This window comes from Amblyomma americanum, chromosome 1 (genome assembly GCF_052857255.1).
Source record: "Amblyomma americanum isolate KBUSLIRL-KWMA chromosome 1, ASM5285725v1, whole genome shotgun sequence".
NCBI lineage: Eukaryota > Metazoa > Arthropoda > Arachnida > Ixodida > Ixodidae > Amblyomma > Amblyomma americanum.
In genome coordinates, this window is record NC_135497.1 from 305808513 (window position 1) to 305826150 (window position 17638).

At 44.2% G+C, this 17638-nt stretch overlaps 1 protein-coding gene across 3 annotated transcripts in view; it reads right to left on the reverse strand.

The window, feature by feature from the left end:
- Sap-r (prosaposin) overlaps positions 1-17638 on the reverse strand; it is an 84479-nt gene that overhangs the window by 14256 nt on the left and 52585 nt on the right. For 2 of the 3 annotated variants that reach the window (XM_077649648.1, XM_077649647.1), the window contains exons 33-36: positions 16125-16273; positions 14854-14934; positions 13015-13146; positions 4914-4937 (exon numbers count right to left, since the gene is read on the reverse strand). In XM_077649648.1, coding sequence (XP_077505774.1) covers positions 4914-4937; positions 13015-13146; positions 14854-14934; positions 16125-16273 — 386 coding nt within the window. Of the gene's footprint in view, positions 1-4573; positions 4938-13014; positions 13147-14853; positions 14935-16124; positions 16274-17638 lie in introns of those variants that run through there. The other variant, XM_077649649.1, reaches the window with a different exon arrangement.

Sequence of the window (17638 nt, forward strand, 5' to 3'; positions counted from 1 at the left end):
GCCACAGCGCCAAAGGTAATTGCGTTTTCGAAATTCTAAAAATAGATATGGCTATTGGTAATGGTCCGCTCCAAATATCTAATGGCAACCAGGTGCCTATCTATAAAAGTTAAAAAGTTAATTAACTATAATAATTAAGGTCACCAGATTACTATCTGAAAATGATTCATCTGTTCTCCGACGTCTGTCAACATTGGTATTACACTGATGGAAAAGCAAACCTTTTTCCGCAAAAATCCTATTTTTAAAAATTGGCAGCGAGCTTCTCTGAAACACTTGGTACAGTTAATATTTGCCTGACACAAGGCACAATTAAGTGGTGGCTTGCGTCCACCTAGAGTATAAGCACGATGTATGCTTTTATATAAGGCTTGGCACCACCCAGGAGCCTGGAAGTGAACTTTCAGATGCTGACAGAAAGCCGATGCAATGGCTTCTATTCATAAGTGGGCTCCATGTAGCTTCATGGACTTCAAAGGAAAGGTTTGTCAGATTTTGTCCAGGCAGAAAAAATGCGTATGATGTTAAGATATGTACAGATAATGTCCATAAAACTAAATCAATATAATCAAAATGAATAATTCTTTTTCATAGTCAAATATATTAGTCAATTATTGTGCACCAAGTGGGAAGTAGACTTGCACACACTAGCTACTTAACACTCATAAAAATAAATCTTGGAAATTACTTTAAAGCGCACATTGCTTTTACTTTCCAGTAGTATAGAGCCCTGCACTCAAGCACGATGAATTGATCTTTTGCAAGGCAGTTGAGGCCGGCAGCAGTTCCAGTGAGGGCCATGGTGAAGGTGGTCACGAATACTGTCGGTACTGCTTCCTCTAGGTTATGAATTCAGAGGTAGCCATACGCGGAGACGAAAGAAAACAGCTTTGTTTTAGCAATGGCAGTACGCACCTTCAGTTCCATAAGTTTACTGAAAACCATGCAATTTTTGCGACTCATATAGACTTCATAAAAAATTTGTCCTACAAATAATCTGGCCAAAATTTGTGTTAAGGGGCCGATCACCTCTGTTTCAAGAAATTTCATACTCACGAAATATTCCAATTTGTGACCTTACCAGAATTCACAAAATACGGAGCTTGCGAAAAATAAGACATCTTTAGTATGTTACTCTGATTATACTCTCAACCAGATGCAGTGCTCGATATTGAACTTACTTCTCCATATCAGTGTCCGTTATGAGAATTCCCTTTTCATGCGAGCGTACAATTCACGGCTGGTTCACATTGCCGTAGTGCGCACTTGTGAGCTATCGTTCGCAACAGTCAAATAGCTTCGTTATACCTAAGAAATCCTCCTTATACCTAAGTGATGCTGTTATTACCGTAAATTTAAACATATATCTGAGGCCAAAAACAAATTGGAGCTACAGATACAATATCTCTCAAGACTTTTGCTCCATGTTCTATGCTACATGTATTTATACCTTCCCTACATGGCAGCAACATCTACTGCATACATAGTTATGTGACAAAATTCATGTTTACATCATATTTGCGAATAGCCTTAAAGAAAAATGCAAAAAACTTAGCATTTACCTAGCTGCTGATTTAGACAAAGCATCTTGTAAGACTGCTCCGAGTGCCATTTATAATGCAATTCTTGAAAGTGCAACTACACAAAAGCGCGCTAAGTGCTGGTTTCCAACAGCATTTAGGCACAGCAGGAGGCGCGATGTTTTAGAGAAGCTGGCGATAACAACTGAGCATCGTAAAGTACGCAGAATCTGATGAGGATGTTCAATCTTCTTGAAAGGGATCTTCTAGGAAAGCTGCGTACACGGTTCCAGATCGACACTCAGCATGCTTATAGTCGATGTTCACATGTACAAACACATTTCTGGAACAGTTTTCATAACAGACAGAAAACTGTTACAAAATGAGTCTCGTCTCTTTTGTACGCATGCATGCGTAGAAGAGCGTACAAGTACATATATGTTAGTGCAGAAGCAATGCAACAATCCTCACGGCATGTGCCAAAATGACAACCGCATTGTTAAACAGAAGATATTCCTCCAAAAGTGGAGAATGCATATGTTCCAAGTTTCTTAATTTCACTACTGTGCGATCGCTGACACACTTACTTATCCCTGCATCCAGTGCCCACTGATCAAAAAGTTCTTTAAAATATTTAGCATTTCTAAACCAATTGCTATCATAACGCACACTTGAGACGGCAAGCTTTCTGATACACAAAAAAAAAACTGTCCTTAAAAAATGCGATGCGCACTCGCAAAACGTATAAAAAAAATTGAATGACGATTACATGTGTGGTAATGCAGATGATGAGATCAAGCTATCGAGACACAACCACATTACAATCCCATTTACTCATAGTCTGTACCGCATATGTAGGCTGCTCTGGCCTTCCTCCAAGTTTCTCGTCCTCGATGCGTCTAAATTTCATGAAAACCAGCGCATGCGGACTAAAAACAAGGAAACAGCTATGTTTTGAAGAGCTTTTGCACATCTCCTTTTGATGCCCCTTTCTGAAGAGCAGAAAGGAATAGGGGAGATAAGGGACTTGCTATGTCATGTTCCAAAAAAAAGAAAATGTACGCAGGGCCCTTCATTCTCTTTTTTTTTTTGGATGCAGCGGGCTAAAAATTGGGCACTGTTTCTGAACTTAAAAATTTGGTGAAAATCAGGTTTTTCAGGAAATTACACTATTCGGATTACTTGGGCTATATTTTCCACCGAAATTACTATATGAGAACTCATTTTGTTGTCGTGCATAGCATGATACATTTCAGCTCATTACTTAAAAGCAAATAGTAAACAATCAGTGCTGTACTTGTCTGCCTGTCTTTTCATGTACGCTGCGATAAAAAGTAAAAGTTTATTTAAAAGTGATCACTATAAACGCACAAGAGTGTTTGAGCAGAGAGTCGTTAACACTGGTAGTACTCTGAAACGATGCTAACAGGAACTCATTCTGCCACAAGCCATGCAGTTGATAAGTGGTACAGCAAGTTTACAATTGGGAATCGAGCATCTAGCTATTGAAGAGGTTCAAGATATCTGCGTTTTCCCACATGGCATATTTGGCTTTCTGACCTGACAAGCTGCAGTTAATTGAAGGTGCCTTTTTAGGTAGAATACTGGGTTTAGCCTGTACTTTACGGCATTCATCACGATACATGAATTGGGTAAATTGGGTTTGACCTGAAAACAAAGCACCTTGCACATACTAAAAAAGTCAACAGGCTTTGCAACCAAGGAAAGCAGAGGGGAATGTTATGGTCATGTTTTTAACAGTGGCATTGTTTAGGGATGGAAAGTGAATGATAATTTTAGACAGGACAATTTTGCAGAACATATAAAAAAGGCAACCATTAGCTACCGATGGGAGCTAAACCAATGACCTCTGCATGTCAAGGAGGGTGCTCCCCCATAGCGGCTGCTCTCTCCCCTCCTGCTTTTGAAGGTATTTATGTTGCATGTAGCCTAACCATGACAGTGCCTGCCAGCATCATACCCAACTATAGTGGTGGACATGCATGTTGAAATACTAATCAGCAGCATCATTGTGCAAAATTGCAAACCAAGGGAAAGCATAGTAGGTTGTTAAGACATTCTCACCCGCCTTTTAATATGCATTAGTCACATCGCCTTAATACTGCCTGTTAAATTCACTAGCAATGTATGACAGTGCCATTAACTCTGCATAAGCTACTGGTATGATGCAACTTGTACTGTTCTGATAGAGCCAGCCAATCATGCATAACATAGCAATGGAAATAATGGCACATATGCAAGCACCTGTCAGAACATTTTCGTGCAAATAATGAAGCATACAAATTATGTTCACCAGCATGCAACAGTCAGCTGTTTTACAAAGCAATTGCAAAATTGCTCTAACTATTGGCAGTGAACTACTGTATTTAGTTTTGCATTTATCGATCACAGTCATAAGTCATTTTCTCCTAGCTTAAGAACTTTCTGACGGCACCTTGGGTTTTCAGTTCTTCCTATTTCACCGACATCTAAAAATAACACTGGAAGTATACGTTTTGCCATAGAGAAAAAATGGTGCATCTGAACAAAAATGAAACGACTTATATTACAGCTTTTAGTGCAAATGCACTTCTGCAATCATTCCCGTACCTTACACCAGCACTGTCAATGATCTGCCCTAAGTATCATAGTTTAGCACTTTTCTTTTTGTATGAGACAGATGTATACATAAATTAAATGGGCATCAAAATCTGAATTGTTGATGATACAGGGAGCCAAAATGAGGAGAAATGTTGGAAAGATTTTTGTTCAGCATCTGCTAGAGCCACCCGAGACAAAACGGCATGCCTCCTAGGCATTGACTTCCTTGCAGACTGCCATGTGGTATACACTGCTGCATATTATCACTTCCTGCACATTATGACTTCCTACACATATTATATGCAAGACATATGCTGTTTCAGTTTTTTCCAAGCTTGCATAAATGTAGAGTTTAGGTCTTATTCTAGTGCAAATGAAAGTGAGCACTAAACAACGAATGGAAATGCTGCTTTCGTAATTGAAAGCATCTACATCCCAATCAGTGACCCAAGTAAAACCAGTATTCAAGGTTTATTGCCATGTTTCCACAAACACGCACAAAAACTGACAAACATGTGCTTTGTTCGACTGCTTAAAATATTGTGCATCCTAAAGGAAACAGGTGTAAAAACTGCTAGACAAAAAAAAAAAATGCTTTGGTCTCAAAGTAGTCTAGCCGTCCTACATAACAATAAAAAAATCTACTTCCGTTACATAGACTACTTTTAAAGCAGTTTATGTAACAAAAGAAATAAAAATTGTGAGTAGTATTGTGTCATGAATCTAATCAACAAGTTCTACTTAAAATGAGTATCGGAAAAAACCTAGGAAGAGGCACTACTGCTTCCAGACCTTTTTCATACAATAGGCGGTAGCCTGCAAAGAAAAGAAAATACAAAAGTTAAGTCAATGTCTTTTTTTTTAAATCTGCATTTACACATCAAGCCTCCTCCAATTCTTAACACACATTTTTAATATTTCTTTAAAACAAAAAAAAAACATTTCATGGTATGCAAATATTTTTCCCAGCAGCAGTAAAGTTTTAGCACATGACGAAATGAACTAAAATGTAGCAAAGCCAGCAAGCACCCCTCTGTATGACAACTGTTTGCCAAAATGAAGTGTGATAGAACAAATGTAAACAATGAACAATTAGGAAAGCAAGACAGATATACCATATGTTTGCGAAAGCTCGGCACTCATTTTTAAAAATAGGCTTTTTGAGGTATAAAGATGGCTGCTGCGGCATAGCAATACCAGTGTTGGCAGACATCAGAAAAAAGGTGAGGGCTATAGGAGCTTGCAGAGGTGAGCACAGTAGTGCGGGAGGCGCAGCAAAGGTCACAAGGCATGTGCACAATGGAGTGACATATGCTGAGCGGCGTTGTTCCGCGCTCGTCAAACGATATGCACTTTTCAAAAGCGTGAGTCTTTAGCTGAGAGATAGCCAAAATTTGTCTAGGCACAGCGCCAAGGCTAATTGCTCTTTCTAAATTCCAAAAACTGATATGGGTATTACTAATGTCCCACTGCAAATGCAACCAGGCACCTAACTATAATAATCAAAAAGTTAACTACCAGAAATTAGTTAACCATCTTGCCAGTTAACATAATTCACCTGTGTTCTGACAACTGCCAACACTGGTATTACTATGCTGCAGGAGCCATCTTTACAGTACCTCGAGAAGCCTACTTTTAGAAAATAATGGCAGGCTTCCCTGAAACATCTGGTATATCTACGGTAGACTCCTTTTAAACATGATGGGACCTTGTTAATCCACTCAGCTTAACAGAAGTGGCTGAAATATTGGGTTGTACTCAGGCACGTAAGCCCCAAGAGTAAACCAGTAATGAAACAACCCTAAATGATAAAGACTTTGCGAGGAAACATGTAACAAGCCCTCACATAATATATCTAGAAGTTCTGCACAGTCATTCAGGTTTGGTGCATATTGGCCTTTCTACAACTACACTTCTGCCACAAAAGAAAACGTTGCCAAATGCTCATTAAAGATGCTTATAACCTTTCTTCTCCTGAAAAACTTGTTTAAACAGTAGAATGCATGCAATATGCAAGGCCAGCAACTTTTCATGGTTGCTCCTGCCAGGTTTCTTGTTGCATTCTCCTTTGTTATGCAGCCTACGTGAACACATAGGATGGTTTGTGCATCTATGGGAAACTAAACACAAGGCCCTCGAACTGTTCTGTAGATGACAGCATTCTGCTCAAAAGTTCATCTTAAAGGGAATCCACTGCATCTCAAAATAACATTAAATTCCAAAATATACCAAATTTCCTCAGCCGTACCACCAAGGACATCAGTATAGCACATAGAAAGAAGCACACTGAGTGTGCCAAACTAAATGGACCCTTGCAACATGTACGCTGTCAGTTAAGGCTATTCTTTCAGCAGAAACATTTAACCTAGGCTCACATTCGTAGTCACCACTAAGGAAAATAATTACAAGAGGGCAGCCCACAAACAATGAGCTTAAAAAAGCAAAAGAAAATATCACTGATGATAGGATTCAGAATCACGAGTCATTGCCACTACTTTTCTTAACAAAATCTGCAACAGAAGTGCTCATGACATGCTGCTGCCCTGCATTGTAATCCCCAAAACGATATACAAGCCAGGGGGAAAAAGAGCAAAAATTTGCCATGTGTGTGGTGCTTACACTATATATACACCACATGGCCCAGCTATTTTCAGAATACTAGTTTCTTTCCTGCACTTAACTGGCACTGTTGGCAAAAAAAAAAATGGTGCTACATAATTACTGCAAACCTACTTAGAGCACTCCACCACATATGAACACATGTCGCGATTAGATGAGGAGCCACTTCAACTTTACATGCCCACAAAAAAATGCAGTCTGATAAATGCAAACTAACATTACACTGGAAAAAATCACAATCAGACTTCCAATGCCCTCTTGATGCCCATAGCTTTATCTTTTGAGAATATGTGCCCTAGTGTGTGATGTGAAAGCACGGTGTACGAATATATTTAGGTGCTGACACTGCACCCGGAGGCGCGACCAGATCTTGTTCACCGCTCCTAGTGCTTCTCTTGAACACGGAGAAATGGCATCACGCAACGGAGACTTGTCTAGTCACCAAGCTGTGGCGGCCGTAATGCAGGTGTAGCGGGATCATCCGGTGCCGCAGCGTGTACGTATGCTTTGGTAAGTGCGGCAAGGCACAGAAGGATGAAACTACTGTCGACATCAAATCATTTTGGGCTACTAAGTGTTTTACTTGCTAGGACAGCATGAATGGGCAAAACAGCAGCAAGGACGTGGCCCTGTGATCCTTGCTAGCTCACATACATTCATTGCAAGGCTTTTTCTTTCTTCCGCACGACTGCCGAGAGCATAGTTAACTATTATGGCACTTACAAGATAAATGGTCGGCTTCAACGTGCACACTCCCACATTTGGGCCAAAGAGCTTATACGCTTACGTTCCAACATTGCTTGAGCAGCGTAATCAGTTGACGAGCATGGTGATACAAGGCCTGCCGTGCAGAGAAGATGGTTAACTTCGGCCACCTGGGTTCTTTGATGTGCAAAAAAATCTCAAGGGCACTTGCTCATTTCATCTGCATTACAAATACTGCCTCTCAAGCTGGGAATGGGCCCAACATTCTCGTTCTCAGTAGGAGAATTCTGCCGCTATACGAACGAGCGGCGGGAGCGAAAGGAAACCATCAGCACGACGCTTCAAAGGCGATGTTTGCGATGTTCTAGTGGTTAACGGAGTACAATTGTAGCTAAGCGGCGCAACAATGATTTGCTAAAAATCCCACTGGCGTCCCTCCCACTGAGCTCATCTTTTATGCCAACACCGACGATGATGAGCGGCTGATGATCTCAAGGAAAGTGAGACGGGCATGCACGCGAAAAGATAAAATACTTGAAGTTGTAAACTGGACTCGGTTCCGAAGAATTGCAGTGCACCTGCTACAGTGACTATGTTGCCCTTAATAATGTTCTGCAACAATATGCTACACCGATCATTCAAAAGTCATGCAAACTATGCACCTTCATATTCGTTATAAACATTGCCAGCATATTCTCTGCCTTTGATACCACCGTGTTTTGTGGCATCAAAATGCACAGCGGGTGCAAACTGCTGGAAGCCTTAAGATCACCAACTAAAACTATTTGCTACGCTACCATGCCATTTCGCACCTAGTTGCCCACGTAAGAGGTTCATCGGAGAGTGAAGGAAAGTGAAGGGGGGGGGGGGGGGGGGGGGGTCCATACCACTGTCAGTAGCACCGACTGTTTTGTTAGCTGACATGATGACCTCCATACACTTGAACCCAAGATAGCTCAGTGCTCAGGGCGCTCGGCAACTGTGCCGCAGTAGACGGGTTCCAGCCCGGCTGCAGTGACAGCGTTTCAATGCAGCCGAAATGCAAAAGGTGCCCGTGTGCTGTGCAATGTCAGCGCATATTAAAGAATCCCAGGTGGTCTGAACTAATCTGGAGCCCTCTACCGCGGTCCCCCTCCTATAACCGATATGTCGATTGGTGATAACAAACTGCACAATCCTCATTTATTAATTCCCGGCGGCCTCAATCAATAACAATTCTGTGCAACAAACAAATTTAGTCCAACAAACACCCTTGCTGAGAGATGTAATTTCGTGTATTCACAACATTAGGCCCCAAACACATTTAGCCGCAGCTTGATAGCCAACTTATGGGTAGCCAGGAGGCCAGACCGAGGAGCAGTTCTTACAATTACTGCATCTGTCTCTTTGGCCGATACCATGTAGACTTCTCAGAAACATGGATCCGCTCAATGCTGAACTAATAACTACATAAGGCATGGTCTCTAGGTTGAAATACCTCATCTACTCTGGCCATTACCCTGTGCCACAGGTCCAGGCGAAGTCACCGTGGTGACTCAGTGGTTATGGTACTTGGCTGCTGACCCGAGAGACATGGGTTCAGTCCCAGTTGCGGCAGTCGCATTTCAATGGAAGCGAAATGCAAGAAGCCCGTGTACTGTGCGATATCACTGCGCATTAAAGAGCCCCAGGTGGTCGGAATGATTCACGGCCCTCCTCTACTGCGTCCTCATTGCCTTGCGTGCTTTGGGACATTAAACCCTTTGAAGCCAATTCAACCAGGTCCAAGTGAGTGTGCACCGTGTGGGGAATCAGCCCCGCAGTTTCCCCTTATGATTTGCTTTCGCGCGATGCACCGTGCAGCAGCAGCCTCGCCTCGAGGAGGGGCACATTCCCTGGTTAGTTGCCTTAACTAGCAAGACAGGGTGCCAGTGTCGCAGCGTGAGAGACGGCTTGCAGCTCGCGCGCTGGAGAAAGCATGACTCTCTTCGGCTGGGATCATCGGCGCAAGCGGACGTTTCACACGCAGCTCCACTCTTAGCCAGCGAGGCGAGGAAGTAGCGGGGAGACGTGCTCCCATATCTCGTCCCATCCGGCCTCTGAGTATCCCTTGCCCTAGCATGGGCGAACATTCGCTCGTAACTTTGCTGGTGAGTTGGACACCCTTGATTCCGCAGCATATTTTGCTGCTAGCTGGCATTATTGTTGCTGTAGCAATAAAGGCCTGTTTGTGTCAGCCAGTGTGTCGTTCCTTTGTTCCCTCAGAGCAAAGCTCACCGTAGTCGGCGTGCGCTCGGTAGCGTACGCGATCACGGGGTGAGGTCTGGCAGTTTTGAACTGTGTCAGCCGCGGTTAAGCGGGGAGAACGTATTTATCTCCCCAATTCAACCCCACAACCGAAGGAGTTTTAAAAAGCGGCGTTCAATCAACGCAAGTCTGCTAGCCCGAACTGCAGTTGAGTGCAAAGCAGGCATTACCCATAATCGCGATGAGTCGGCTTTCGGATAAGGCAGGGTTTCGCAGGTATGCCACAACAACAACTAACACATAACAGCCACCAGGAGCATAGGCCGCGATGACCGTCCACGGGCTCGGAACACTCCAAGATGGGAGCTTGCGCAATGATCATTGCGGGAGAAGCCAAACCACTACACAACAGCCTAGTTTTAGCTGAAATTGTTTGTGCATGGTGTACACCGCAACGCAGAGGCAGGGAACCTAACATAACATGGGTGAACTGAATGTTCATGCATTGAAGCGCACTTTGGCAGCAAGAAACAGACAAGCACAGCCCGAAATAGCACCAAAAGCAGGGCACGCCGCTTAACTGCGCCCACCGCTCCGCAAGCGATTGGCCATTGCTCCGCAGTGCCCCCGGGTCCCTGCGGTTGGTACATGTACTGGAATGCAAACATAAGATATGCACATTCTCGCCGCGGCAAACGGTCAGTGTCAACACCTAAATATATTCTTACACCGTGTGTGAAAGACCTGCCCATCCCATTACAGAAGAGGCTGCAGAATATAAAAAATTCATTTGCACGTAAGTCTGCTTATGAGCAGCGATGCGAAAGCCTTTCCCTGTCCTCTCGTTCTCCCTCCATTTTTCATTTAATTATCTTTATTTTTTTATTGTTCCTTTTACTATTTCTTTTTAAAGCGACACTAAGGAGAGCTCGTATCAAATTTTTTTTGTTAGCAAAATCTGATAGTTCAACATTTCATGGCTTGTCCGGGAGCGAAAGGTGCATTTATTACAAAGAAATTTGGATTTGAAGTTGAAGAAATTTTTCCCGCCGCTCCGATTCAAACTCGGGAACTCTTATGACGTCATGGCACACTCTTATGACGTCATAGGATGGAGTGACGTGAAACGTGACGTAAACGTAGACTCCGTGATTGCTGGCAGCTAGCGGTGCGGTCTAGCAGCAGAAATGAAAGCTACCGCCGCCGCACGTTGAAGGCATCTATCGGGGGTCGCTACCGTCGCTTCGTTTACGTTTGCACTGGCATCTTGCCAGCGTTACGATGGATCCCGTTCCCGAACCCGACTACGAAGTTCTCGCAAAACTCCAGCCTGCATTTCAGCGACCTCAGCCCCACAGAGCGTGCGATGCTTTTGAGGGAGCACGGTTAGCTTAGGCGCCGGCTGGTCGTTTCCCCCTTCCGCCGTGAGCAGCCGTTGCAAATTAAATATCATAACTCCAGTGCGGGAAGTCGCGAGGGGCCAGGACAAGGTCGGCACGTCGTGCCCATCGGAGGCTGGCTGGGACTTTGGGGCCAATGGATTGTGATTACTTTAACGGCGCGGTTGCACGGTGCAGCAGGCGGTGTCGAGGTCTCCCATGGTTGCAAGGGCCAGGTTATTTATTTTTTTGCCGCAAAAAACGGATGGGTGCTCAAGGGCGCTCGCGTTTAAAATTGGCGGCTTGAAAGTAAAGCCGACGCACGACGCTTCCGCAGCTTCCGCGCGTTTCCGGAGGTACAGGGTCCACTGGATCGGGCTCTCTCGCCCACCTGCATGTACCTTCAGATGTGTACTGTGAATGGATTAAATTAGCCGAGAGCTCGAAAAGAACAGCTCCGCCCAACTGCCGAAGCTATTGAATGACGTCACAACACGCACCTCGCTGTGGAGCCGAATCAGTCTGGCCGGGCCGGCGACGGCTGGCACATTCGGCGCGAAATAGAGACATGCTCCAAGTCAGTGCGGTCAGAGTGCGCCGATGCCTCCGAACGCGTCGGCGGTCAAGCGCAGTTGGAGTATAGAGGGTCTCGCTTTAGCCGACATGACGTCTGCACGCGTTACGCCGGAGTATAAACGCGCCTTAACAGAGCCCGCGCTTAACCGCTAACCAACGTATTCAGTGGTGGCATCTATTGTGAGCCACTGAAACCCCCTGCCCACTCACTGAATCAAAAAAAAAAAACCTGTGCAGAGGCTCAGAATCGAACCAGGGCCTTTGGGGTATGAGGCGGAGACCCTACCACTCCGCCACGACGGCTCAAGGTTTGAGGACGAATAAAGGCGCATCTAGTGAATGCACTCTTCCGATGCAGAAGTCTGCGCTTTCGCTATGTATATCCTGGCCTAACAGAGCTAGGCCATCAGCATATTTTTCTGAACTGCCTTGTACCTTGTCTCCCGTCCCTAACAAACGATTTCCGTTAAGTAGTTTGAAGTTGACTGGCACAGCCGGGAATGTTTCGTCGGGCGGCGTGCGAAGACACAAGTGCTCTTTATGCTGCGCACTGCCTTGTATGATCACCGACCATTGTGCCATCATAGTTTTTCATCGACCGTGGCGATCATCTGACCAGCCTTAACAGGCTCCTTCAATGGTTAACTAGCCCTTGAAGCGGCACTTGGAGTTCCTCTGCTGTTCGGCGCTTGTAAATCGAGGCACGTCAAAAACAAAACCACGGGGCACGCAAAGCTAATAGACGCGAAGCACCATAACAAATCGAAACTCTCCTGGCCATATGTGGCGCTGCAAAGCATCGCTTTTCTTTGCTTCCAACATTCAGGTTGTCTTTTGTCTGTCTTCCTTGAGTGATAAAAGTGCACTATCGGTTTTAAAACAAAACTTACATCAATACTGAACCGCGCAACCTTCCTTTGTCAGCCTCAGAGATTCGCGCCTCCATATAGAAAGGAAAATTCCTCCAAGGCGGCGTCTCTTGTCCCATAACGTCATCACACTTGTACTTGCGAGATTGGCCCGTGGCAGCGATACCTGTATTTTGGTTCTTGCTATTTTCTACCTTACAAGAGCTTTGTTTTCAGTAAGAGTGGCGTTTTTGTGATCAGGGGCTGGTATTCTATCGATACAAGCCAACTTCAATTTCTCCTCAGTGTCCCTTTAATTCTTATTTCTTTTATTTTCATTTTTATTTATTGCTTTACTTCTTTTTGTTTTTGTTTTTTTATTCCTTTGACTGAGAGGTGGAGCGGACACTTCTTGTATATGTTTCCTGCGGATAGGTCTTGTGCATACTCGTGAGCCAAGAAAGGCTTTCGCCTTAAAAAAGCTACACTCGTTGGGCCAGCAAAAGCAATGAGTGACAATGCCTAGAACAGAGTACTTACCTTGCAAGCTTCTGCGTTTTCCTTTGAGTGGCACCAGTGGGCAGGGCCACGTGAGCACGGGTGAGCACCCAAAGGCTTGAGCTGCCTGCGCACGTACTCCTCGGTCTCGTTCGCCGAACACAGGTCCAGTTTCTGAATGCACAATAAAAATCCCATGTGCTTAAGAGCAGGCAACCAGTGTACACACAGAAAACTAGCTACCCCTACAAACGTAAGTTAGGCAAAATTGAGAGTAAAAACCAGGAGGAAAACAATGCTTGCAAAAATGAAAAACTGTAGGTCTCACATAGCACACATCCATTGTATATGTGCTCGACCATGCCATAGCGATGATTAAATAATTGAGCTGCTACTAACAGCATGAAAACTGCAGTTGTAGCAAGAAGATGCAGACATGCCAGAAAAGGCCCATATAAATTACACTCTTGTAGTGCAGAAGCACTTCCAGCTGCACTCCCCTGGTTTCAGCGGTGTGTGTCGGCTCAGTGGTTATAATGCTCAGCTGTTGACCTGAAAGAAGCGGGTTCGCCCTGGCTGCAGCGGTCGCATTTCAAAGGAACCAATATGCGAGAGGCTCGTGTACTGTGCTATGTCTGTGCACGGTAAAGAACCTAAGGTGGTCGAAATTATCCCTCATAAATGTCCCTCATATCCTGAGTCACTTTGGGCTGTGTATGTGTGTGAAGCCTCTGAGTAGCTAGCGTAAATGGCTCACTGGGTCTGTAGACACCTCAATCATGTGAGTAGGCGGTGGCCTTTCCTTTTCTCAAAACCAGCCAAAGGTTTAGACTGTTGATTTTGAGAAAAGGAGAGGCACATAACTGGCTCCCTGAGTCAGTCAACACCTCAATCCCACTTTCAGGTATATATAGCAGTAGTGTCCGCTGCAAAAAACCGAGCTTTTACGCAATATTTCGTGCTACAATATTTCGTGCTTAGCAATGCTAAACTGCCAGCCAATTTTTTTCATCATGTTCATTCTTTTTCCAGGCCTTAAGCATGGCACCTAGGTGTGCTATATGTGCTCCAGCTCAAACAATGTTATGCACTAATGCTGAAATATACAGCTTCATTAAAAATAAATACTGACAAAAGCTCCTCATTCTACACATAGCCAATACGCACATAAAAAAAAGAGATGAACTTCAAACAGCTGATTGCAAGGCCAATATCGCGAAATTATGAAGTTGGAAAGTGCACACCTGTATGAATACAGGATTAGTACATAAGATTTCTAAAAGGCGACATAGGCATAAACCCTACACAAACAAATGAGTCTTGCTGAACTGCTCCCTGGCTAAAAAGGCCCTGCTTTCAGTAGAAACTGATTTCCCCTAGGCACTCTCTCTCTAATGCTCACAAAATATTACATGTAAAGGTTTTGTCAAAAGTTTGGAGCCCACTGTGACCGTGGCCAGAGCAGCAGCATTGCCGTGCGGTGGTACTGCTATCAACAGTGCTCACCGGCACTAATGAGAGTGCGCCCGGCAAGAAGGCATGTCCCTCTTGTGCTCTTGCTGACAGAGAGATCTCATAAAAGCAAAAGGGGTATGCTCACTTGCCCTGCACAACTTTGGTACTCGCAAGCACCGCTAATAACAATCATGACATTCGCCAATGCTCCTGCTCGCACTGGGGCTCAGCTTTTGACAAAGTGTGTACATCACTAGAACTTCGTGCTATTTCAGCTGTTGAGAGGTAGCACTTAAGCAGCATCCTTTTATGTCCACCTGCAAATTCCTTGCACACTACACGATGGAGAAGAGACCTGCCAGGAGTCTCACTTCACTCCCTGCTGCTACATCCCCGAAAAGCAAAGTAAAGCCCATTAAGACTCACCTTGCAAGCAACCTTGCTGTTGCCGAGCTGTGCAACACCCTGAAGAACTGATGGGCCAAAAGCTCTAATCAAGGCTTTGCACTGAAATGATGAAAAGAGAACGGCAGACTGCTTCAGACATCCAACAGGTGCACAACAAAAATAAGAAGTTAAAAAGCAGCCAAACAGTCTGCGTGCCCTGATATATATATATATATATCAGTTTCCTTCTAGGACAATACTATCTATAAGTTTAATAAGAATAACAACTCTGAATACCCTATCAGCATTTACATTGACTGGTTAGTGCTCAAATACATACTGAACAGAGGGGATGATGCTGTGCATTCACTATTGCCCTATAGAGCTTTGGTTATCAATTACTTTCTCTGCTCACCCCTGTGATATGGAACAGGACTGTTGTACTAACTCCGCGAAAATGATGATTTTTTTTAGTTCGTTCAAGTGCTTTATTGTGCACGCACTGTCGAAGATGTCGATGCAGAACTGCTGAAAAAATAGTATAGGCCTCTGCAGCCTCCTTCATGGTGCAACGCGGTAGCAGCATTGTCACAAGCGGCACGATCGCATGTGAGGAGGCTGCACTGCACAAACAGTGAACATCATGCGACAAGCAGGCATGATGCACTGGAAGAGTAAGAATCAAGCAGACAGAAGTGTGGGAAACACACTCTTGCGCCGGAACGGCAAGACGCAAGCTACGAAGGAAAAAAGAAAGCTGGCTGAATAATGCATGGCTGTAGCCGCCGTTACCATGAGCTGGTGTGAAGCTCAGAAAACAAACTGAAACCAAGTGGCCGCACTATTTTTCAGCGATGGCTTTGTCTCCAAACAGACACAGGAAGCCAAATCATAGTGCAATGAACCCTGGATTCAAATCCTGGACGCTTTCTTTTCAGACTGATTTGAAGCAAACGAATGTTGTAGCACTGAGCAGGTACAGCCTTTGTCAAAAGTTTATAGAGCCCACATGGGTTTGTTTCTAAGACGTATATAGTAAGGCATCCATGGAAGCCCTAACTCTCTAAGCGGAGAAGGCCAGAATTTCTCCTACCTTCAAGAGATCTAGAACACTGGTGATGCATAACAATCTATACAGCATGGCCCCTGGGCCCTATACTTACGACAGATGTGTAATGTTCAACTGTTCTCTGACAAGCTTAGCTGTGACAACGTTATAAACACAGAAAAACTGCCATGCACTGGTTTATAAATGGCACCTGAACAATGCAAACACTCGTGCAGTATATAAAACAGAGTGCAGCCATTACCTCAGAACGAACAGTCTTCGGAACACGGTCACAAGCATTTGCCACCTGCTTGGCAACCTCTTGGTCATTCTTTGCACTCTTGAGCACCTTCTCAATATAGCTGACTGCAGATGTGCAGCTGGCACACTCACTCAACTTCAGGTCAGATTCTGAATTTACAAAAGAAGTGGCAACAATTAGGTATGCACAAGAATAAAAAAAAAGACATCAGCAACAATGTGCAATTAGTAGTGCTATAAAATGCTTTGCATATTGATATTCCCAGTCCAACGGTAACCACCTTTTACAGCAATCTCACTTCATCTGAAAAACGTTATGAGTGCAATGGGTCCAGTTTTGTTGGGTTTTTTTTTTTCATTTTTCCCCCAATTTCCATTTTTGTTAGGTGCACGACTAGCATTTCTTTGGCCTTCATCGCTGTCAACTTTTCAGGACAACTTCAAAGCAATCCATCGGGATGACACAAGTAGAAGCTATGCAAGGCTATATGTCAAAGGCCACCAAAGTGTGAAGACTTATGTGCACACAAACAGCCTTCGCATTTACACTTCTATCTTTGCAACAAAAATGCAGTTGAAAAGAACACGGGTTTTTTAATGGAAAATTCCAATAGCAGGTCTGGAACAGGCTTCTGTATTTCATTTGGAGTAACTCTGTTCTAAATTGATGTGTGTAGAATGCATGCTCTAATGGGAGAGCAGGAGCAGCTGTTGAGTGAAAGTAGTTCAGAGACTGCGACAAAGAGGTCAGCATCTATAAATTGGCACTGCACAAGCACACTTGATCTGTCTGCCAAGATGTCCAAACCAAATGGCTCCACAAAGGACCTTGTTTATAAGTGCTTGGGTGAGGCACAACAAACTTAATTACAGCTTGATGCCAGTGTGAAAGTTCTATTGTAAGCATCTTTTGTTCACTGCAAATTCTACAGGAACTGCAGCCCGTTGCAACAGCTTTCATTGGTATCCACCATGGTGAGCTAAAAAAACTGGTACAGTTTCAACGTATTTAAAGTGAGTAGACATGCGAAAGAATGTGTTTAGCCTGGTTAGCTCATGCTTTTGCTTTGCTGGGTCGTCGGCACGTCTGGCGACGATATCAGACTCAGGTTAAGCTCCGATTGAAGTTAAGCTCATATGATCTGCTCGCGCCGCAGATGAAAGTTGATGCTGATGACGATGAGCAATTCACAGCACGAGAGTGTATTGCAGTTTAACATGAGGGGTGATCAGCTGCAGCGATAGCATAGTGCTCTCGTGCACAGCCCAGCGAAGCTGATCTGTTCGCGCCGCCACGAGTTCGAAACCCAGCCGCAGCAATATTTATTCTGTTTATTTATTTATTTAGGTCAGGCTCCAGAGATAAAACAGCTTTTGCAGCATTGTTTGTGAAGCAGAGCTCTCACTATAAAACACTCCTCTATGCTTGAGGTGCTACAACTCAAACCATCCCCCTTGAGGTGAAAAAAACACTTGCAGGCAAAGTTACAAAGCATGGCTGACATTCACAATTGC